The sequence below is a fragment of the Amphiprion ocellaris genome, chromosome 1 (assembly GCF_022539595.1).
Source record: "Amphiprion ocellaris isolate individual 3 ecotype Okinawa chromosome 1, ASM2253959v1, whole genome shotgun sequence".
Taxonomy (NCBI): Eukaryota; Metazoa; Chordata; class Actinopteri; family Pomacentridae; genus Amphiprion; species Amphiprion ocellaris.
The window spans coordinates 24,544,826-24,570,015 of NC_072766.1; the positions used below are offsets into that span (position 1 = coordinate 24,544,826).

General features: G+C 39.9%; 1 protein-coding gene across 7 annotated transcripts in view; it reads right to left on the bottom strand.

The window, feature by feature from the left end:
* The window catches only part of ntrk3b (neurotrophic tyrosine kinase, receptor, type 3b), a 224,984-nt gene that overhangs the window by 93,256 nt on the left and 106,538 nt on the right, over positions 1-25,190 (bottom strand). For 5 of the 7 annotated variants that reach the window (XM_035942507.2, XM_035942506.2, XM_055011935.1 and 2 more), the window contains exons 5-10: positions 21,785-21,939; positions 21,012-21,154; positions 17,270-17,411; positions 8,402-8,701; positions 7,751-7,765; positions 3,275-3,324 (exon numbers count right to left, since the gene is read on the bottom strand). In XM_035942507.2, coding sequence (XP_035798400.1) covers positions 3,275-3,324; positions 7,751-7,765; positions 8,402-8,701; positions 17,270-17,411; positions 21,012-21,154; positions 21,785-21,939 — 805 coding nt within the window. The remainder of the gene's footprint in view (positions 1-3,274; positions 3,325-7,750; positions 7,766-8,401; positions 8,702-17,269; positions 17,412-21,011; positions 21,155-21,784; positions 21,940-25,190) is intronic. The other 2 variants (XM_035942508.2, XM_023297335.3) reach the window with 1 other exon arrangement.

Below are 25,190 nucleotides of genomic sequence, written 5' to 3' on the forward strand. Positions count from 1 at the left end.
TACAGGATTTAATGTTCTCATGTTAAATGTCAGGTTTATTATTACAACGAGAAACTGCTTCTTAAGGATTAAATAAAATCACTCATTAAGATTTAAATAGTCACCGTAAGTTTTCGGCTTGTCACAGCATAAAAGGCACAGGTGTAAATGCAACACAAAATTGTGTACCAAAATGACAAATGTAGTGTCTTTATGCCCTTCACAAGAAACACAAATTATTTAAAAAATAAATAATCAAGTCGTAAAAATATAACTATTTTTGTGCTAGAGTGTGGAGGATGTTCTGTGATCTCACAGCCTGAGGGGAGAAACTGTTTCGAAGGCTGGTGGTCGGCCAGCGGATACTTGTGTATCGATTGCCAGACAGCAGCAGTGTGAACAGGCTGTGGTTGGGGTGAGGATTGTCTCTGAGTATCCGTTGGGCTCTGTGCAGACACGTCGTCTCACCAACATCACTGGTGTTCAGTAGAAGGCACCAATGATGCTTTAGGCAGCTTTAATCACCTGCTGCAGAGCCTTGGTGTCTTGGACTGTGCACATCCCATTCCAGCTTATGATGCTTTCAGTTAGGAAGCTCTGCACTGCTCCGTGGTAACAAGAACTTGGTGAGGGAATTTAACTTTCTTAAGCTCCTCTAAGAAGTCAGTACTTTCATTTATTGGTGTGGAGATGTGTGACAGGCACGCTAGGTCATTGTAATTTCCAGGAAACTGAAACTATTCGTCCCCTCCACTGACATAGACATGGGTGTTTCTCTTTGCCTCCTCTTTCTGATGAATAATATTCTGATTATTACCTTAACAAACAAATGTATTCCATTCAGGGGTACCAGTTCCAGGGTCCCCGTACTGTGGATCACGCTGACTCATTGTCGTGGCTCACTGACTTGCTTGATGGAACTGAGCCACTGTTAGCAAAATTCTTTTCTCTGCGTGTTTCTTTTCCTGCTATGACAAGTCAAAATATCTGCAGTGACAAAGGTTTTTGTGTTGGTAAGCTTTGGATTTCTCCACATGCTGAAGCAGCGTGCATGGGGCCAATGTAAGAGAGGTACACAGAATGTAAAGAGGCTTGAGGGCAGTGAATGTGTGTAGTCTTTCACACACAGAAACACAGAACAATACAACCATCTTGCAATGGGATCACAGTACTCATGCTTTGGACCCTGCACATCTGGAGAACTCGGCCGTCATTTTGATGTCAACTACATGCCTGTAAAGTTTCCCGACTGTATCTTGCATGATTGAAACTCTTTTGCATTAACAGAATCTGACCACAGACAGACAGACAAATAAACACCTGCCAAAGTACTCAAAACCCCCTTTGTATTCTCAAGGATGACATTTTGCCATGATGACACACACTAACACACAGACAGACTTACAAGGTGAAAACACTGACTGTTCTTTGACATTGATGTTTTCTATTGTGGCAGGCAAAGACAAAGGAATAAGGATACATTTTAACAAAGTTTTTCTACAGTTTGTTCTAATGCAAGTTGCAACTGTGTGTCTGAATAAGTACCTAATAGACCATTCATATTACAAGTGTACTACTTGTAATAACATTTGTGAAAGTTGAATTCAACATATCTATGATATATATATATATATATATATATATATATATATATATATATATATATATATATATATATATATATATATATATATATATGTAGTCTGGAAAACTTGAAATTGTCTGGGTGACCCCAAACTTTTGAACGGTACTGTATATTTATATATTAATGTTCAAACACAGTACTGAACTCTCACATGTTCGATTCTGCCAGAAAACCTTCCTGTAATATAGTTAATATTTGTGTTTTGGCCAACAATCTCCCTGCTAGGTCGCGGATGTTCTTTGAGAAAATGTAGTAGATGTTTGTGTTTTGCTGCTTTGTTTGGTTTGTGTTTATTGATTAATACAGCTGCAGTCTGGCAGCTTGAGTTGTCCAGTGGTGGGAACACTCCCATTTCCCATCTCTTTCATTATGTTCTCGTCTACATGACGTGAAAACACCCAAGAAAAGTATTGTTTCCAAGGATAAAGAGCATTCTGACAACTAACTACGTATCTGCCCACAGTGTGGGAGCTAGTAGGTAACATCAGCAGCTTTACACTCCAGTGACTCCAGTGAGTTCTCCACAGACAATGGTATACATGTGCCAAACAGACTGTTTAGTATTCATCCTAAAGTGTTTTCTCCTTTAATGCTAAGATTGAAATATTCAATAACGTGACTTCTAAAGGGATCATCAGCTCATGATGGTATGGATGCTGACTTTTAGTTTTAACTTCAGCTTTGCAGCACCACATCAGTATATAGTCGTAGAGTGCGTTACTAAAAACCTCTTTTTCAGGACTCTCATTTTAAAACAAGCTATCGAGAAACATTAAAAAGTCAGCCAGAAACAGCAGTTTCATCCAATTCAGAGAGCTTACATTAGCGCAATAGAGTCTGAAAGCAACAGCCGTCATTTCACTGCAGAATTGACAACTGCAGGCTAACAGGAGAAGCTTGTCTTTGTCTATCACTGTATGCATCACAGAATGTTTCAGAAATTACAAGTGGTGAATCTGCCAGCATGAGCAGGTGCAGTAAAAGTGACACAGAGCGCTTCATAGATGTGAATGTTAATATTTTCTGCACGGTGTGTTTGTTAACGTAGCTTTTTTGTATGGCATTTTGAACTGGTCATAGCAAGAAAAGCACAGATGTCATTAATTACACTAACAATGGCTCACGTCCATGTTGGTATCCCAGCATGACATGTGAGTGAGCCAGTTCGCACACACCCAGGAAACTGTCGCACCTCACTGACAGCCACTATTATTAATGTTATTAATTACACCTGCGCTTCTCCTGCTATCATATGTCAAAATGTCTGTCGCAGAAAAAATCTATTAACAGCCCAGTAATGGCAGCTCCATCTACTGCAATGGCAGTTCAATTTACTGAAGTACAGTGGGAGAAGACTTTATAAAATCCTCATCTTACATAACATTTTAAAACAGCATCACCCACTGCAGGATGACCACTATCAACATCATTAGTGTCCAGACATACAATTTTGTTACACTGTTTGCTGTGTTTGGAGTCTTTTTGTGCCTCTGGATGCATGTCAAGGCAAAGTACAGCCTCCCTACAAGAGTCTTTTGAAAAATAAAAAGCAGTTTAGGTTTGTGTTGAAACACACAGCAGCTCTCTGCTGAGACCAGGGGCGCCATCTTCAGCAGCTGTTTCATCAACATCATTAAGCAGAAAACTCACCCCGAATGTATCTTCATCTGGTCGGCCTGAATCACCATCAGTCGGCGGATCTGCAACACAGAAGCAAAGAAGCTAACATCAGTGGTTGAGGAAAGGAACAAACCTTTAATGATTGTGGTTTACTCCCACGCTACTTTATAGTAAATGTGTATATTGGTCTCAAGCTTCGTTTTTTTCATGCAGTGTATTCTTAGGGAGGATTTATTTTGAGCACAAAATACTGCAGATAGAATGAGGTGGGGTTTTTTTTCAATCTACAGTGGTGCAATCCCACTGCAGGAACTTGTTTATGCACTAATTATCCCATTAAATAAGTGTAACATTTACACCAGTCAATGCACAGTCCAGCAGACTAGCACTAGGTGACCCAATGTGCTCTCCAATGTACATAATTGAGAGCATATTCTCTGCATCTCCACAAATGGCTTTATTAATATTTTCAGATAGGGCTCATTGCTAGTTGAAAATATCCTTTGGTACTTTCCTCATTTGTGCATCTCTCCTTTTATAAAAACTCTTGAAAAATAAGAGAACTGAATAAATGTTAAGTCTCTTGACATGGACTGAAATTGCTCTCCTCCAAGTGGATTAACACAAACAGAAAGAGTGTTGCCTTCCTTGTGTAGTGCCATAAAAACCTTGAGACAATATTGACATACAACCCATTTTTATGTCTCGTAGCTGATAAAAGGCTTTCAGTTAGAAGTCTGCACAGCCTTGAATGTATATTGAAATGGCTCCTACAGAAGCTTGAGATCTGCTATTCAGTCAGACTCAAGCCTCAGATGGAAACAGCAAAAATAGAGATAGTGGAATTTTTATTACTGTTGTACAAATGTATGCTTGTGCTTGTACCTAAGAAAAGCAGAATACTTAAAACAAGCTGCTTTAGAATTAAACATAACGATACAAGCAGAAAAGAAGCACATACAGCCTTGAGCACCAAATATCAAATTAGGTAAACTCAGCTAAAGAATGCGTCACACTAACTCACACCTTTCTGAGAAAAATCTAATTTTCAGAACTGCTTGATTTGAGTCAGGTAACAGAACTCTACAGTCTCCAGTACTCATTTCTTGATGTTAAAATGCTACATGTCACACCTGTACAAACACGTCTTTTAGCGAACAGCAGAGGTTTGGAGAGTGTCATGAGTCGAAGCCATGAAACAAAATGAACTGATATGAGGGAAGCTCCATTCTGAAGCCTCCAGCCAGGACATCAGAGAGTAATTGTGGGCAAATTAATGGCCACATGGTAGACTGGCTGCCACTGGCTCTGACACACACACACACATCAGACTGAAGCGTGAGTGTGTGTCCTAACTACCATCTCTGCATCCCTCCCTCCCAGCCTTCATCCCTGTCTCCTCTCCTCCCTCTGCCCTCCTCTCTCCTCAGCAGTGTCAGTATCAGTCAGCCTGTCAGTCTCCTCTGCACGGCTGAACTCCCTCACACACCGCTGCTATAATGCTTCACACTCTAAACATCTCTCCTTCACCTGCCTTGCTCCCAGAAAGCTGCCTGAATGTGTGCATGTATGGGCAACATGAGGCCTGCCTCACGCAGCTCGCCCCACAGTCAGCATCCATCCGTCTCCATCCCGGGCCGTGCTGCGGCTTTATAATTCATGGCTGATTAGAAAGAATGGCCTCATATGGAGATGGAAGAAGCCTCTGATGAAGGTCAGAGATCAGATCGGCCCACTTTGTTTAAGCCGTCAACTGAGAGTCTGCCACAACAGCCTGAAGCCAAACCACACATCACACACAGGACATTTACGATGCAGTGTGAGAGCGGGCCAAAGCCATCGGTCCAGCAATATCACTGCGTTTACACAGTACTGCTTCCCAAACATTCACACATCACCAGCTAACAGGGGGAACTCACTTTGTTACGCTGTGGCTGGCTAGGTAGGGGGATACAGGACCAGCATTATGCACAATGAGCTATTGATACAATTCCAGTTAGAGACTGACTAAAAGCTTGATTGTCTCGGTTGACATAACTACTGCTCTCCTGCTTACTCCAGCAGGATGTCTTTGCAGCATGTTAAATATAATCATTGGCCCTCATCCTAAAATCTTTTGTTGTGGCATTAAAGGACAAACATAAAGAATAAAATTACAAACAATGAACAGCCCCGTCTAGCAAAAATTACATTTCTACATGCTTCTGAACTGTATTATCAATTGTATTATGAATTTGAGATCAATGCATTTTCTCTTGGGTTACATTTGTGATGCATCATCAATATGTTTCATATTAGGTTATGCCATTTCATGTTCTTCTTTTATTGTCACTCAAATATTAGATGAGGCAGGATTCATCACCATGTTAACTCAGAAAATGGAGGAGAAGCTTCTTTTTGTGGAACAACTGGCTATTTTCCTAAATCTCCAAGCTGCAAAAATGTACTATCAATATTACTGTGAAAGTTTCAACCAAAGCATGATATTTTCCTAAATCTAATCACGTAGTAAAGCTTACCATGATTGCAGCCACCATCTGCCCTCCCACATCCTTATGCAAACTTTGTGGTTCTGTATCACAGTCTTACCTTTAAAAATATGTTTCATTCAAAACATAAATGAGACTGCAGTTTAGTTGTATAGGAGCATAATTTTGGGGAGATGGTTACAATGAAGTCTATAATCAAACCCCTCATGTGCTTGCTCTCTTGCAACAAAACAACAAATGAAATACTAGTTATCTCCTATATTTTTGGCACTTTCACACCAATACTAGCGCATAGAAGTACAATAGCACAGTATCATCTACAGTCGAGTTCTGATATCCTTCTACATGGTTCTTGTTTTAAAGGAGTCAGATTGAAACATTAAAAAGACAGTGGTATGTGGTTTTCACAATCAATTCCTAGAGATACCATTACCTACAGTACGTAGCTAATATTGTTTGCATGCTGGCTATAGCTGATAAAATTTGATGTCTTCAGCTGGTTGATGGTTATGTTGCTTTTTTAGTAATTTTGAAATCTGGCCAGAATGATGCAGTTCTCAATCCTGAGGACCAAGTTCTGTGAGCTGATGGGGTTTTAACACAAATAGCAGGGTTTCTTTATGGCCAAAAATAATCAGTCTAGTTGCTGAATCTTCACTTGTATTAGATGTACACTAATTTTGTTCACATTTGTCCTGGGTTTCATAAGGCAATGGCACTACTGCACTTCTGGTTGCTACTGCTTTCTTGGCAATGCTTCAAGCCTGTTAGTAGTATTCGACTAATGCTGCCTACATATGTAGTTATTTTGGGCTTTCTGGTCCATTTCAGTCTTTCACACACACAAGCCTGAGGCACGGACAACAAGGCAGCAGAAACCGGAAGTGCAGAAGTGTTCTTGCCTTCCAAAAGTCGGCGAATGGACTGATTATTTCTCCCCTGAAATTTATTCAGAAACACATTTTGTTGGACTGCTAAGGTAAAATAAATTAGTTTACGTCTGAGCAGGAGGGCCTGAAGCACTGCTATATACCCTACCATCAAGGGCAGGTGTGGATTCACAATTGAGGTTCTGGGTTACGAATCAAAAGTCGGGGGCTCAAGAGCTATCTGCTCGAGAGGCGTCTTATTATGGCTGACCGTGCTCTCTGACCCCAACTGGGATATGCAGAAAGAGAATTTTACAGTGTTGTAATGTATTTGTAATAAAAATAAAGCCTTCTTCTAACCAAAAATACCTGCATTGACACAAGCCTAAGAAGAGATGTCTGAGAAGGAAGAACTGAGGTGTGATGCAGTTGGACCGTCTGAAATCGGGGCTTAACAAAGAGCCTATTAAGACATTAGAGTCCAGCTATTCGGCCGCAGCTGCTGATGTAGCAGCAGAATCAGAATGTCACAAGGCAAGATGGCTCATATGACACTGTATGGCAATGTACTGAGCAGGACATCAGACCTCACAAAATGAGAAGAGACAGGGAAGTGTCTGCTGATTTTGAAAATCATGAGCCACTGAGAGGACACTAGTTTGGTTTAAAGGCCTTAAACTAAATGGTCTGTAACACAATACTGTGTGAGGAATAAAATATTGCTTACTGTAAAGACTCAGCATTAACCCAAATGACTCGAAAAAACCCTGAAGGGTTGCAAGTTGGTTTCTCTGACTGGGGTGTGTGATCGAAGCAAGGAAGGTAAATTCTGCGCCCTCTCACTTTACAGCCTGGAATGCCCCTGAGTAAGGTATGGAGTATAATAATAGTTCAGATTGTTTAGCAAAGCCAACCTGAAATTAATAATACAGAAAAGTAGGCAGCAATACTATCTTTCTTGTTTTGCATTGCAACACAAAGTGAACAAATTTCTCCATGGTTACTAGCTCAAGAGTGGTAGTTCAGCAATAAGGGGTGTGTTTACGTGTGTGCGCACACTGACGCCAGACAAACAAGCAATAAAAAAAGAAAAGAAAAAGCTAAAAATAAAAAGCAGCAGCGTTACATTTGAAAATAGGAACACTCACCTACTACCACTGTGTCTGCAAAAGAAAAGACAGAGAAAGTCACATTATGTCAATAAATTGACACAAGGTATTAACCTTGGAATATTGACCATAGGGAGAAATTTGCCAGTCTTTGTGGGTTTATTCCCCCTCCCTGTGAACTCAGCATGAACTGAAAGTGAACAATCTACCTGGCTGAACTGTGGATGAACCCTGGCGGCTAGCCAGCCAGCAGGGATCAGCTGCACAGCCTGCACCTTGTGAAGGAACATTTTAATAAAAACTAAGAGCTCCCAATAGTTCCCCCACCTAGAAGGGAACCTGGAATTCATACAACAGGTAGTTAAAACAAGAAATTCAACTGGTCGAAGACTTGTTCCAGTCTCGATGTTTGCTCCCAAAAAGTAGGCCATAGTAGCGCTTGTGGGAATCAGAGAATTACTTGGCAGTATTTCGTCAGTTCTCCTGTGCTTTGATTCTTATTTAAATCCTGAAGAATCAAGGAAATGCCCAAGCAGTAAAAATGTGCTAGTCAGCCTTGTAGCAATGACACTTTACCCATGAGTATACTCACAGTTGTAATTAAGGAAGCATCAGTGCTGCCAGATGCCAACAGAGTGTCACTTATCACCCACAATCACAATAGCTATCATGAAGAAGTTAATCACTCACCATTGTCATTGGGGTCAACCAGGAAGTGACCATATACTGTCTTAGTGACTGTTCCCAGAGGGTTGCTGGCCTCCAGGGTGTAGTTGCCATTGTTGATGTGTGTCGGGTTCTGGAAGGTAAGACAGCCCTCGAGATAGTCCTGGTAGAAGTCCATGTCCGTTCGAATGTAGTCATTCTGGAGAATCTCCTTCTGTTTGTGGAACCAGCGCAACTTGGGATGCGGGTATCCCCGAACCGTGAATTCAATGCAGGTATCAAGGCGCTGCTCAGGCTCAGCCAGTCTCAGAATGACTGGGGGAACTGCAGTTAGGAAAAAGAGATGAGCAACAGTTGAGGCACAGGGATATTTCATTTAGATCATGAAGGAAAGAGGAGAAAGCAGATCATCCAAAAGTCTTATTGTCCCTTTTAAAACCTTTATCAGTGGCTTGTTTTTCTGTTAAATGTAGTATTACAAAAAACAAAAACAAAAACAAAAAACACTGCATCAAGAAAGCTCCACAACCCTAGGGCTGGTGAAAACCTTTCTTAATTCTCTGTATAACCTTAAAAAATGCAGCAGCAGACTAAACACTGCAGTCTTGTTCTGAAAAAGATGACATTTAGGAAACAGGTTTCTTGCCTGCAAGTGGCAATGAGCCTTTTACTGCGTGTTACATATTGCAGCAGTACATGGGACAGTGAGGGGAACAAACAGAAAGAGGGACTCCTCTTGCTTGAAATAGACAAAGGAATTTCCTCTATATGAACAAGCACAGAGCTTCTCTTTGCTGACATGCAGTTACACACCTCTGAATCCACAATGCCGCCAAGCTGAGAGGCAATTTATCACTTTAATACCATCAGATACATTCCATAAACAATTCATCCTCTGATTTGTCTTCGCAATGAGTCACTCTTGCTGCTACATCATCAAAAGGAAATATTTGGCAGATGGTATTACCTGGCAGTCTCTCTCTGTGTCTGTTCTACATACCAGCTGCCCCCCAACCTACCCCACCACGTCAACTGCCTATATGCACACACACTCATGATACACCATTTCTTTGTTTGTTGCTGGGTCTAAATGCAGCCTGCAGTTTCCTGGCATGTACAAGCAATCCTATTTATGCAGCTATCTCAGGGTTGTGTGCTAATGCTGTCATTCAGCTGCTCCAATGATGCCTCACTTGTTGTTTCATGCAATGTGCTACTAAACACTACATGTTTTCTTGTGCAGCTCTGGGGTAAGGAAACCTATAACTCATGTGGTATTTCAGGGTAATTTCACTACCTATTTTAAAACTCTACTTTTAATATCTTGTTCACCTGTACAAAGAAAATTCTACACTATCACAATATTCCATCATTTGATGATATTACTTCCATTGCTATGAAAAGCAAATCTATTATTTTGTGTTTGTTTTTCATACAAAGGAAAGAAGCTCTATTACTTTACAGAAGTTTGATCTGTATCTGTAATATGTGACCAGCATTATTACAAAGTTATGCTCTCCCTTGTGGTGTGTGTTCTATATCCGTGCACGGGTTCACAAGAAATTCAAACTAGAGTGGTGGGTGTGATGTTGGACTGCAGGCTGGAAGCAGATCATGACTATGATTAAATTTGATGTAAATACAAAATGATTTTACTCACCACATTTCATCACACAGACAAGTATCGGGCATCATTGTAAAGGTCAAGAAGTTTAATTTGGTATGTGCCCCAACATATTGAAATTAATACTTCAAGAGCAATTCTACCCAAAATATGTGATGTGAATTTGGACACAACGTGCATCTGTCAGGTTTTAAGGATTATAAAGTAATTTATTAATTAAAAATGAATTAATGGGGACTTGCATGTGTGAATTAACCTGTTTGGAGGCATTTAGGCAAATGTTTATCTGTGCCCCATACAGTAACTGCACCATACCAACCACCCTATGTGCATTGTATCATATGCCTCCTATTGCCCCCTAGTTTGTATGTCAGCTCTCTTGTAGAATTATACTGCGTCCAGGTTTAGCGTGTGTCATTTTGATACAATAGGAAAAACCTGTGATGTACAGTACAGCTACGTTAACATCACTGTAATGCTGTACTCAGATGCAACGTAGCTTTAAGAAATGCTAACAGATGGTAACTATGTAAACATGCAAATGTTTAGCACGTTTACTGCTTACCATGTTCAACATCTTAGTTCAGCGTTGTAGCATGCTAATATTGAGTAAATAGAGTGAAACATAAAGAACACCTGAGGCTGATGGGAATGCAATGAGTCATAAATATGCAAGGTAAGTTCATTTATACAAGGAATTTTATATACTAAGGCAAGTCAGCATGAAAAGCTAAGGGGTCATGCAAAAGTCAGAAGCTAATTCCATTGTAATCTGTTAAAAAAGACAGAAAAGTCAGGACTTTGCCAATGTATTTAGAATTCATCCTCGAGGACCCATGAATGTCTGTACAATGTTTAATGGCAATCCACTTAACAGCCACAGAAATATTCCAATCTGGACCCAAGGACAGACCAACACTGCCATGCTGCTAGCAAAGATTTCTGTAATCCTCTCATCCGTCGTGAGATTCCCCAGCAGTCAGCGAAATAAGGTAGTCCAGATGTCCCTCTCCCCAGAGATGTTTTCCAGTTCCTCCTGCGGGACCACAATGCCTTCTGACGCTCAGTGAAATATATAAACTTTCCTGTGCGTTCTGAGTCTACAAAGGAGCAATGACTACTCCAAGCTCCCTCCGGATGTCGGAGTCACTCGTATTTGCAATCTCATTCTTTTGGTATCAATCTGCCCTTCAGTCTCTTACTCCTGTCTATTCTTATTCTTGAGCAAGACTCAGCGATACTTAAAATCCTTCATCTAGGGCAACAAACCACTTCTGAGTTGCCGGAGGTTTTACAGCAGGAGGTGGTGGCTATCACCTCTCTTCTGATAAAATCAGTGGAACCACATCAAGAGAGGCAATTCTGATGTCGTCAAACCACTGTTGCTTGGGGATCTTGTCCAGGAAGTTTACCAACAGAACTGGGTTTGTATAAGGCAGAGCCAAAATAAGGTTAGGGTTTTGCATGGGTGGTTTGTCACTGGTGATTGAACAGCATTTCTAAAATACGCATTTTGCTTTTTCAGAACCACTTGTCAGGTTGTCAAGCAGTGAGATCCCCTCTCCTTACACCTATCCAGTGTCACTTTCACACCCGGCTCATGTCCTGACTGACCAGTTGTGAGGAGGTGAGAAAGGAAGCAGGGTTTAAACTTCTCTCCCATGCTCCCATCCATTTTATTCTTTGCATGCCTATTTCTGTCACTGTTCAAGTGAGGAGCTGCTATCAACACCATGAATCCCCTCCAGTAGAGACTGTATGCCATCCATTTCTATTGGTTTTCCAGTGTGGTCGTACAAAATAGCTATAGATATATTTGAGCACAACCCTGCTGCAATTGTAAACACTGCAACGGTGCTTTATCATTAACCGACAGTGATAGACTGTGACTAATTAATTTGAAATGATTGCTGGATAAATTGATAATAAAAGTTTCCGCTTTGCCGTTGATAGTTCATGTTTTCAAACCAAATGATCACCCAGTAAAGACATGATTAAACTATTTATTGGTGTGTGAAAGCTGTCATTTCATAAATGGCTCTGGTGACAGACAATAGTGACAATAAAGTCATTCAACTGAACTAAAGGCTAAGGATTGTGTATGTGTGAACAGGCTGGTGTGGGGGCGTGTGCCGAGCTGTGATTTTGAGTGCAGGAAGAAAGAGAAAAGATGGCAGTAAAGAAAGACAGAGGAGGAAGGAGTGAAGTGAGGGCATCTATAGAGCTGTGCAGCATAAACAGAGGGAGAAAACAAGGAGGAAAAAATGAAATTCTCTTGTTGACGGACAGTTAGGGACCGATCCATTTCCCCCGAGCGTGGCTGTCAGCCCAGCCTCGGTCAATACAAGTCATTACGACACTCTGCATTGGTCTATACCAACATGGTGTCCTCGTGGCGCTAAAACAGATGACAAGCTTTGAGAACTACATGCCTTTGATCAGTGAGAACAATGAGTACAAGGCTAGTTGTGCAGTGTTATCTAGTGGTAACATTGGTGGTGTATTTCAAACGCCATAATTCAGCCAGACTACAGATAGGACATCATGACTGGCGGTGACAGAGGAGGCAGCAGCTTCACAAGACAGATGCTCCTATATATTCTCTCTGGGCTGAAACCACATTGTGTTTAAGATTTTAAACTGTCAGAAGCAGCACAGTTCCATGTAGAGTCTGCGGATGGATTTAATCGCATCATTTCTTCAATAATTACTCTAATTAGACACTATGCCCTGCTTCACCTGTAGAGCCACGCAGGGAACAGAACTACTAACCCAGGTGTAAGTTGGTGACACATTCTGTATAGAGAGATACACCTTGCCAACAAGACTAAAAGAGGAAAACATGGTACACTGTGTGAGTCCACACTGCTGTAGAGCTGCTATTGTTCCAGACAGCAACGGAACAATGGCCCTACAGAATTTGCATTGTGGTTAATTACGGTTTCACTAAAATAGGGAACTCAGCTTTGAATGCAGAGAATGTCACTTGACGGCTGGTAATTTCGCTGTCAATCAGATTACTCCCTAATCAGAGCAGCAGTTTAAGCTATTTTATGACATTTCCAGAGACAATAGGCTGCACAGTGGAGGAAATGTAATTACCATCAGAGCATGTGGTGAAAAATTAATAAGTTAATTTGCAGCACCAGCAGAGTGTCAACAGGGAAAAAAATGCCTGGAGATGTACATCCATAGAGTGTCCGGATGGAGGAAGCCCTGAAGACTAGATGTTGCAAAGTCAATCTGTCATTCTCGCATGGTCCTTAGCAGCTCTGCTCCAGTGGGGAGTGTTTGAATTGGTGACAAATCTCCCCTGTCCTGCAGCGTGATGCATTGCAAACAGCTACAATAGATTGTGCTCTACAAGAGGAAGCTTGCTACAATAAGAAAAGTGTCAGGTACCTCTGATAAATATTGGTTGAATAAAGTCTGTCCCAAATCTGCCCAGGGCCAATCTGCTGGGTAAACTTATGTAAGCACTCAAGTATATACTGTAATTCATGGTGTGGATATTAGTAGAACATTCTGATGGTTACCAAATCATTGCTTTATCATTGCTGAGGGTAGTTTTTTTCTTCTTTTCTCTTTCCGCTCAGATCAAGGCTGAGCTTTCATGTGGGCTGGAGGGTATATACTTGCTAATTGGCTACATCAATTTCACTTGGTTTGTAACTGTGCAACACCTCATTGCATTCCAAATGTACCTGCATAATTTGGCTGTTCTGCTTGATAAAGGAGATTTTTTTTTCCTTTTTGTAAATTATTCCCTCAGACTGCCTATGCCATTAATACACAATACATTTTTCAGTTCCCAACATAAACTCATCAAAGTTGCCATGAAAGACATCTTATGCAAAAGAAAACTACTAAGCATTCTTGGCTCCAAGCATTTGCACAGTACCCACGAGATTCTAAATCAGTATTTTGTAATGCAATTTATTGTTTGTTGCTCTGCCTGATTGAGTTAGAGAGGAATTCCACATTTCTTTGCATTTTTATTAATGGATCATTTTTACACTTTCAATTCAGCAATTACTTTTTCAGCAATAAAGTAAGAGCACAATCTTTTCCTAAACAGGTACGACTGTAGGAGTTGCATAATGTAGAGAAACAGGCTTGTCTTTTGATATGCTGGATTAATTGTACCAAACTATGCCAAATTTTTACCAAAACCATGGCAGCCTCCTGAACAGGTGATGGCCTCTAATGTGGATGAGCCACTTGCTCAGTAGTAGGTAACATAATGTAATTCCAAGTGATCACTACACCACCAGGCATCACTGATTAATGCCTTTAACAACAGAGCAACATCATTTCACATTTTAAGCATTTGAGTCTTATTTAGAGCATCCTTGACAAATAAGATTTAATAACCAAGACATAACGATTGAGAGACATATTACTAATGTGGTGACTTAAGTGCTGATATGTCTGTTAGAGCATAGTTGATTGGGTTGTCTGCTTTACTGGGAGAACAACATGACAGATTGAAAAAAAAATGTATTAAGACTTTTAATGATCCGCTGACTTCCCTACTTGCATATGCATGACATCTATTTAGCATTTAGTAATGTGTCATTACTATCACTGGTTGGATTGCTATGAAACTGGGTACTGATAGTCACGTTTGCCTCAAAATGTTATAATTTTGATGTTACTGTAACCTTGGGTTATCATACTAGCCCCAAAATTTGTCCATGACTTTAGTTTACTTTGTAAGTTAATGGCATTCCCATTAACCTTAGCTTGACTCTGTTTTAGTGCTAATTCCCGAATGTTAAGATGCTGCCACACTAAAATAAAGATGTTGAACATTAAGAACACTATATTTGCCCAAAATTAAGATAATAAAAGACAAGGTTTTAGTTTGATAACGTGTTCAAATGATGTTTCCTATGTTGTAGAGCAAAATTTCCACTTTAAAACTGCTTTGTACTGATGACAGAATCAAAAACATTAATTCAGACTTGAGATTTCATATATAACAAAACTGAAGAGTGATTCCCGTCTACCTACAAAATGGGGCTTTTCAAAAAATCGTTCTTCTTCCATACTGGTTTTTAAGTTTGACCATGGATTTGCCAAATTACTCCGAAATGACAACTTTCCAGTGTGTAGTGGAGAACAGTTTTACTGTGTCTGAGCAGAGCTGTAGATGAACTGGTGTGCTCGAGCTGCTGTAAGCAGGGATAATGTCGATCCACACATTTTTTTCTGAAAACAGCAGTGTAGAGTGTTACATCAAAGCCATTTTAAGGCAAGAAAAGATTATTTTCAGCCTCCATACAGCCCCACAGAATCATTAGCATGACTTTTACACCCCATTAACACCTGACAATAACACATCTGGATTCATTATCTGGACACTGATGTCTGATCCAGGGGTCACCTTCAATTTACACCATTACAATTTATTCTCATCATCTCAGTTGTGTCCACAGTTTGATTTGATCTCAGTGCTACGGCATTTGTGCTCACACTGTACATTTGACTAACCAGTCAACAACTTGAATGCTCACACTAGACATGTACAGATAAGCTCTCAACATATTCTTCTTCTTCAGATGGATTTCCAGCAGACCAGATGCATTGAATCTCACAGGTGAACACAACAGATCTCTCTTTTTTTTTTTTTTTTTTTTTTTAAAGCTTTGCAGGCTAGTGTGTTGTTCCTGATATGCTGGGTATGGAACTGATTGCCAGTGCATTCTGATTGCATTTACACCTTTAACACATTAATATGCATTTCCCTTGTTCAGACAGGTTATCCGGATACAGAGTGCATGTTAATCAAAAGTGCAACTGGGGCATTTGTCTCATTAATAAACTCTGTTCTGTAGCACCACAGTTTCCTTAACATTTGACATCATAGTGATTAACGTTAACATTATCTACTATGCAAAGTGAAATCCTGACAATGAGGTTAATTATTACCTTGGGGCTAAAACTAAACTTCAAACCAAGGATGATTCTACTCAACATTCATCTTATGCCTAAGCTAACATCCTTTTACATATTACAAAAAAAGAATCCTTTCCAGTTGTGCAGAGTTCTATTTTTCACTGTCAAGAGATTTTTGTTGTTAGTGTTGATGGGTGATATTTCTCTACAGTGTGTGTACACATAAGGAGAAGCTGCTAGATTCAACAAAATGCATATTACATTCCAAATGCCCCATAATTAACTTTGGTGAAACAGAAATAGCAATGTAAATTTAAAGTGTCATTTAAAAAAATAGCTAAACATACTTACCTTCACATAATATGGGCAGCATTAATGAACTCTAAATGGTAAAGCACTACAGAGTTTTTCTCATTAAAAGTCCCTTATGGTTAAAATCTATTATTCTGTGTGTTTAGTGGTTGATATAAACTTGGAGGGATAAAGTAAAGATGGGTAAGTTAAGCAGACGCTTACCCCTGCCTTTCCTCAAGCTCCACATGTAGATAGCCTCCCAGCTTTACAAGTCAGTGAGAATCTGACTACATAATGCTATGTAGTGCTAAACATCACCACAAACCAAAAGTTGTTTAGCTCTAACTTTGTATAATCCTGTCAACCTCACTGCTTCCAGACTACAGTACAGCCAAATTTCTAATAAAGCTGCTTTCATTTACATATTTTTCTGCCGACAGACAACAGAACAAATACATTAACAATACATGGTAACCAGCAGTCACTGCAAAGTCATTTCCAAGCTAAGGCTTCCATTACAACTACAATGCAGATTTTATAACTGCTGCATTGTCTGACAAACGTTCTTGTCAAATGATTGCTCAGAGAGAAAGTTAGAAGTGATAGAAAATCCTGGTCTTACAGTCATTTACATCTGTCAACTGCTGTGGTCAACTGTTTTGTTGTGTAATGTCAATCACAGACACAAGGATAGTCTTTTTCCTGAAGGGGGTGTGGGCAGCAGGAGTTCAGCTGCTTTTAAACCTACAGATACTGAAACAGCCCATGTAGGACAGGACTAAAACCAGAAAATACAGTCGTGGTGAAATGAACTATCTCTGCAGTGGACACACCTTGGGGACTGTGAGATTGTTATTAATTTGCTGAAAAGGGGCACATACGGGACTTTTAAGGGAATAGAATTTCGTATCAATGCCTAAATTCTAGCAGCAAGGTAAGTAGTATGCGTAATGCAGATTTGAATTGTTTGTCACTGGTCTCGAGTTACTGTGTCCACTGGCTTCAACCCTCACCTCTGCATGGCTTGGACAGTGTTTCACTACAGATTCAGTAATTTGAAACTTCTGACTCACACTGTACGTTGAGCTGGATGGAGGAGTTGGTCATCCCCACCACGTTCTCTGCAATGCAGGTCAGCTGGAAGTTGTTGTCGTCTCGGCTGATGTTGAAAAGAGTCAGGTTGATGGAGTGGATGTTGGGCCAATATACATTAGACTATGGTAAAAGAGTGAGAGGCACAAAGATAAAAAAAACATGTTTAGGTATGTGGAGGGTATACTGTACAGACACAGCATTATACTACTGGGATTTAAATGTTTAATTACGTAATTAGAATTGAAGTTAATTACTCATCGGTTAAACTCCTGTGGAAGGAAACAGAATGAAGCCAAAGAGTACACATTACCTGTGGGAATTAATTACTTCATTGATCTCTAGCCTGATCCTACTGCCATAAGTGTAGCATTGCGGGGAGAATGTAATGAGTGACATGCTGTAAATTTTGGCAGTAACTGGACTAATTAACTTGCAAGTTTTCACCTTTAGGTAGGGAATACATTTCATATGCCACCCTCTTTCCTTCAGTTGGCCAGGCTCCCACTCCCAAACACTTTACTCATCCTGATACAGTATCTGTCTACCCTTAAACATCAAGCCTGAGGCTGAGGTAACTTTCATCTGTAAAGTCACTGCAAGCATTAAAGACACAGATGACAAATACAGCCACATGGCAATTTCAGAGACTGCTGTTCTTCGTTCTGTTTATCTCTGCAGTTGTTATTGCTATGATGTCCCTGGGGCCTTTCTCAGGGAGGGGGATTAGTGAGTTAACCGGCTCACTCTGGGTTCAACCCAGGCCTCTCACACAAAAGTAGCTTATGCTGAACAAGGGTTGATCATCATGGTATCCTATGCTTCATAGCTAATCAGAGAGCTACACAGCACATTTAGTTTGGACATTGTTCTTTGTATATGAGTAAGTGAGTTATGTGTGTGTTTCCTCAGTGTATGACAGTTTCCCTATATCTATGCACATCACCCATGACATCTAGAACTCAGCTGATCAGAGTGAAGATTTTGTTTTTGACTCCCTATCTTCAAGAGCACTCTGTTCATGAACCAAAAAAAAAAAAAAGAAAAAAAAAAAATCAATCTCCAAATTAGTTAAGCTATGTTTGGAGGTGCAGGAAGATCAAAATGTGCTTCAACACTATCCAGTCAGTGGAAAATTGGTTCTAAGGAGTAAAAACTATTTTAAAGGAACACAATTTGACATGAGTCTGAATTTTTTGGTTGGTCAGCATCCACTTAAAATTAACCTGCAACTGTTGTCAGCAACAAGTCCTTGAATTAAAAGGTCCAAAAGGACAGGCTTAGTGACTCCCTGATTCATGACCAAGCTGTTTCAGAAGGTGAACCACATATATGAACTACATTGTGTTATGTACATAATAAAATATACAACAAAGTGAGATTCTCAAGATTTAACATAATATTAAAATGGGACTTTAATCCTTAAAAAAATATTCCAGTCACTTTGCTGAAAACTGTTCCTGCAATTAAAGCTGCTTTTTGAGAGACAATAGTTTCATTTTTAGTCACCCATCTCATGTACTTAGGCTCCTAATCAGTCGATCCAGCTGTCCAGCTTGGTTTTGCATTCTTTACACGCTCAGATGCCCCTTGAAGTATATTTTTATATTTCAAGTTGGTTTTCTTTCATTGTTAGTGCTTACAAATGCAGCTGACCTACAGATACACACTGTGAATCTATGTTGCTGCTTCTCTGCTAATGGGCTACTCAGACTGCACCTTCTGTGTTATCATTATCACCGAAAAACCCACCAATCATGCAACTAACGTTATTCGTAGTATAACCACATTTATTTCAGTCAACAGGGTCTTGATAGACAGCTATGACCATCAAGGAGGGATCACATGACAAAAGGGGGCAGTTGAAAACAACTATAAGATTGCAGGGTAGGCTTGCTTAACACTGTACTTTTCATAAAAGTGGGGCTGTCCTTACATTCTTCTGTGTGAGCACAGGGTAAGATATGCCCAGCTTTTCATGAAGGTTATCATTTTTTTGTTTGTTTGAGGATTCAGCCAGTACACACTTGTTTCTGTTATTTGAATGTCATTTTGGTATTGGAATCAGGATGATAAATTGAGTGTAGTGGACATCTATCTTGTCATAACTACCGCTTTCAACCACAAAAGCTACATACGTTAATGAACAATAGAAACACTATTCTACTTGATCCCAGCTTAACCCTTAGATGCGTGAGTGATTGGACTCTACACTCCTGCATAAGTGGGTCAAAAATGACCCGTATAAAAATCTGTGTGTTTTTATGCCATTTTTGCCTTTTTGGTTAAGAATAGCAGTTTGTATTATTTGGTTGTATTGTATTTTTGTCCCCACAAGACTGATTTCACGTTTGAAATATGTGCATTCTTCATTTTATAACAGATTTTGAACATTTTCATAATTGAAAAAGCAGAAGATTACACAGAACAGCAATAGAAGGTTGTCAACATCCATTTTTTGACATTTTTTCATTATTTTCCTCTAGCTGTTGCTACACTCTGTTCCTCCAAATTTGTGCACTGCATCACCTATTATGTGATATTATCAGTGATAAAGAGATTGGGTAGTTATACAAATATTACAATTTCTTTAAAAGTATAAAAGGTAATTTATAAATTTGAATAGAATGATATCAAAAACATGTTTTTGAGGAATAAGTGGAAAATGAAATTATTAAAACTTTTCATTGCAAAGATATTGCAAGAAAACAACCTCACAGGGTCATTTTTGACCCACTTAAGCATTAACATAATGAATCTGCATGGGTCTGAAGTCATTAAGTGTCACAGAAGAATGTGTCTTAGTGCCCCTTTACCGGCTAAAACTCTGCAATGCTCTCTGCTGGCCAACATGTAAGCGTCTGCCACCTCTGGTCTCTACAGTACAAATCAGTGGCAGACTCCACCTGGTGGACAACTCGTACAGCTAATCTGCAATACTAGAATTGTGTATTATCTGTGAAAATGATTTGGAGTATTGGCAGATACTAAATATTAAATGACTTGGCTTGGATCGGGGGCAAAAAAATTTGATGAGGAAATTCTGCAACCTAGTGCAAACTGTAAGTAAGAATAACTTGAAGCGCTACTTAAATGGGTAATCTCTAATTTGCATTCTAATGTGGCAGGGGTTGCTTATACACCTTAAACTCTCAAACACTCACCAAACCATTGCTGGTCATGTGACCCAACTCTTGCAGATCATAATATCTAATTTTTAACAAATATTAAAGATGTAGGACCATTAAAAACAGTGTGCAACATAATTTAGGCAAAAAATCAGAAAAGTGGATTGAGTCTATGAATTGCTTGCCCAAGTGCATGCTGGGACAGTTTCTCACACACTACCTGTGTAACTAATATAACTGCAATCCTATTATCAGCACTAAGTCAGCTGCATGAATGCTGATTTTTACAATAAAAAAGGCAAGATAATGACCTTCAGTATTAACAAGTCAATAGTTAAACTGTGTTCACAGAAACAGGTTATTTGAATAAGAATTAACAATTATTTTATCCTAATGGCAGCATGTTAGCCTCAAGTCACATCTGAAGGACGGGGACCTGGAAGCACTGAAGAGCTGCAAAACGATCAGATGATTCAAAGAGATGAAAGTGGCCAACAAATATTAGAAGCATCTTTGCATCGTTTCTATTAATTGCTGTTTGGTATTGGTAGTGTTGTTTTGCAGCTGTTGCAATAAGCGTGTGTGTGTTTCTGACCAGGTGTGTGTTGATGGAATGCAGGCCGCTGACAGTCCAGTCCACTTCAGGCAGCGGTGAACCAGATCCGTTGCAGCTCACCGTCACGTTGTCACCCTCCATCACCAACACACTGCTGTGGCTCACACTGATCTCTGGTAAGTCTGAAAACACACACGCAAATAGACATACACACACACACACACACACACACACACACACACACACACACACACACACAGAGGATATGTTCATGTTAATACACATCTGTCATCACTGGTGTCTACATATTTTCACACCAAATCAATTAATCACCTTTCATTAACGTAATAAAATTAGTACAAAGGAAGCAAAGGGACACACATTCAGCCACCAAGACACACACACACACACACACACACACACACACACACACACACACACACACACACACACACACACACACACACACACACACACACACAGATGTCACAGGAATGAGTCACCACCAGGAGATAATACTGCAGAGTCTACAGCCTCTGTCAGAATCAGCACGCAGCTCCTCACATCAGATTCACCCTCTGAACTCTGTCACACCTTCTCCCCTTTTTTCCTCAACTCCCTGTTCCTCTTCTCTTTCCTTTATTTCACCTTTAACCCTTTCTTTCCTTGTACTGCTTTTCCCGTCGCTCTTCCACTCTTCCTTCTTTCCGCTGCCTCCCTCTCTCCCTTTCTCTTCCACTGCATCCTCATCCCTTTTCTGTTTTTTTGTTCCTCTCCTCTTTAAGCACAGCTCGCTCCTCTCCTGTTCTTACCACAGTTGTGGATGTACATGTTGTGCAGTCGTATCTTGGAGGCTCCGTTCCTGCAGTACAGCTGCTGCATGTTAAGCCCGGCCTCTCCTCGCTGCTGCCACAGCTGGATCCAGCGGATGTCACAGCCGCAGTCGAACACCACGCCATCCAGACGCCTTGAAACACAATTCGGAAAGAAAAAATGAAAAACGACAATAGACTGAGCTAGAACTGCTGCCTCACAGTTGAGTTTAGATCCATGTCTGTAATATAAAGTATGTCGTGGAAACTGTGAAGGGAGGTAATAGCAGTGATTAAGGGTATCCATGTTTGACCAATAAAACTGATTCTGATGGAACAAAATGTTGTAACCATGACAGCAGACAATGCTTCAAATACGAATGACGTTGTAGAGAAGCTACAAAATTTGAAGTCCGGATGCTTCACACACATCTTAACAGAGACATAATAAAACTCATGGCACAGGAGTGGTGACAACAATGAAAAGGCTGCATCCAATGCACATAATTCAGCAACATGAATAGACAAACAGTGGAAATGACAAAAAATTAGCAACGTGTCTTCAACAACACCAACAAAATTAAAAGGCCTCTCCACCTGTATAGCCTGGCTCTCCAGTAAAATTGGAAGTAAACAAACACAGAGAGAAAAATCCATGCAGTAAAACCAGATGTAATTAAAAAATTCCCTGCATTCTTTTTTCTTTTTAAAGCAATGTAGCCTACATTACAGATAATACAACTAAACGGCCAATAGTTTGGCAGGACATTTTATTTATTACGCCTGTAGAATCAAAGGGCTGTACAATGGCTTGATGGTTAGCACTTTCTCCTTGCAGCTAGAAGATCCCCAGTTCATGTCCCTGCCTTCCCAGGATCTTTCTGCATGGAGTTTGCATGTTCTCCCTGTGCATGCGTGGGTTCCTTCCACAATCCAAAAACATGATGAGGTTAATTGGTAACTCTAAATTGTCTGTAGGTGTGAATGCAAGTTTGATTATTGGTATGTATATGTAGCCCTACTGGTGACCTGTCCAGGGTGTCCCCTGCCTTTGCCTTAAGTCAGCAGGGATAGACTCCAGCCCCCCGTGACCCTAATGAGGATAAAGCGATGTATAGATAATGGATGGATGGTAGCGTCAAATTCTGCTTGGAGCGGTGGCCTTGAGCAGAGCTGAGAAGTGGGCTAATGAGGCCTGGGAAGCTCACTTCTTTCAAACTCCACACTCTCACATTTGTGTCGTTTGTAGTCTTCAGTTATCTATTTATCATAAGACTTGTGCAGCTACCTTGAGAGGGACAAAGGAGCTAATGTCTTGTGTTGTTCTAGTGCTAAATGCCAGTTAAAGTGGATTTTTGCTCTATAAGTCTAATTTCCTGCGTTTGCATGAATAAGTACACTGATTATATATCGGGCTGTGAGCATTTCCACAGTACAGGTGAACTACAGCTTAATAATGTCCTTGAATGCATGTTGAGCTGCTAATGCTCTCCTACTGTGCCATGCATGATACGCCTTTGATGAAGACAAGATTTAACACTACTTTTTTTCGCATATGCACCTAAATAAACTTTGATATACAACATCGGTCAAGTTAGACTTTAATATTCATCATGACAACAACCTGCAGGATGCAAGAATTTCAGGTCTACCTAACTCATAGTAAAGAATATCATGCAATGTACTGAAACACAGATGTCTTCTTACACTGCCTTATAACTGCCACAGTCACAGCTAGACACTCAAACCATGCCATCATTACATCAGCACACCTGGATTAACTGTGTATCTGCAGCGGCTCTTCCAGGTCTTTTCAATACTAAAATGGCAGCCTGCTGTTCAGCTGTGTGGTTAAATATTTCAAGCATAGGTGTGAGCAAAGCAGAGATGTTTTAAGTGTCCTAATCAAGCAATGTGCACAGAGGTAGCCCTAAAGTTACTGCAATGATGTAATCTTTCTGTTTTGTTGGCAGTGTGCTTGTTTTCTTTTTTTTCACTTCAAAAACAATATGATTGTAAGAGGAACTGCTGTTCCCCTGCAACAATTGCTGAAGAAAAACATCTAAAAAAATCGAAAGAACAGCATTTTATGGTTAATTAGGTGCGATTGTGCAGTATAAAAGAAAACTAAATTTGTTTAAGGCAGGGGGGAGGGCTTAAACAGGGCCAAGGAAGTAATTATTTTAAAATCACAAAAAAAACTTCATTTCTAGTCTTTGGAAGTACAATGCACTTCAGCCAACCTTCCCTGTGAGCAACAACAAGAGCAGAAGCATTATAACAGTACTAACCTGCAGCAAAAGCAACATCACTCTCAACCCAATTAGCATCACAATATCAAACACAACAACACAAATAACAGCATCAATAATACAAATCAAAGATTTAATGATGGTGATTGCTTCAACCACAGTCACCACAGATGTCTGTTTCATAGTGTTTGTAATCGCTGGATTCATTCAAGTCAACAGACACGAGGAACAACACTGCAGCATTCAAATGTGAAAAGGTCAAAGGTTAAAGCTGTGGTCCAGCTATAAGTCTCTCAGGCTGCATTAGCTGCAGACAGGTATCATTAGGCTACACTGTGCATACATTTCATTCTCACAGCGGTGTGTAGCGGAGAGCCACATTATTCAACCCTCTACTCCACCTCTGCATTTTGCATATGTCCAATTTGGAGGCTGTGATTGGCCAATTTTGTCAAGATGAATGCCTGTCCAAATGTCCTTGACAGAGGTCAATAAGATATTGCAGAAAGCATGAATAATGTATTGGCTATGTCCACCATCCTGTATAAAGTAATGAGAATGGATTCCCGCAGGTAGATCTCGCTTATTATCAGGCGCTCACTGGATCTGACACTATAGTTCAAGCAGAGATTTTTCACACACACTGTGACATCTTACTCCTTGAACTCGCTGGTGCTGCATCATATCAGACCACTATGAAGCTCTATTCCTTTTAATTACTGCAGAAGATGATTAATCTGTGTTACAGCTCATTGGCAGCTGTTTTGTACAGATGTTCTCTGTTTACAGTCAGTGCTGGCACCATTTTTAGTTTTAATGCAAATTCTAACCTGATACCAATTTCAAATAATTTCATAAATAAATCAAAAAGAAAAAAATCCTCCACATCCCACTTTATTCAGGATCAGTTTTCTTCTTATTGCATTTCCACCTGTGAAGAAAAAGAATCCACATCTCAAAGTAAATAAACTAATTGTGACGTCAATTGATTAAATGTATAAATACATTTTCAGGACAAAAGAGAAAAAATGTAACTCTTTCATGGTAAAAAAAAATTCAAGCTAAGATGACTAAAATACTAATAATTTAAAAAGGAGCTAATTATATGGAACTTTTGAACAAAAGTGGCTGCTATGAAGATGATGAAGTTGTCG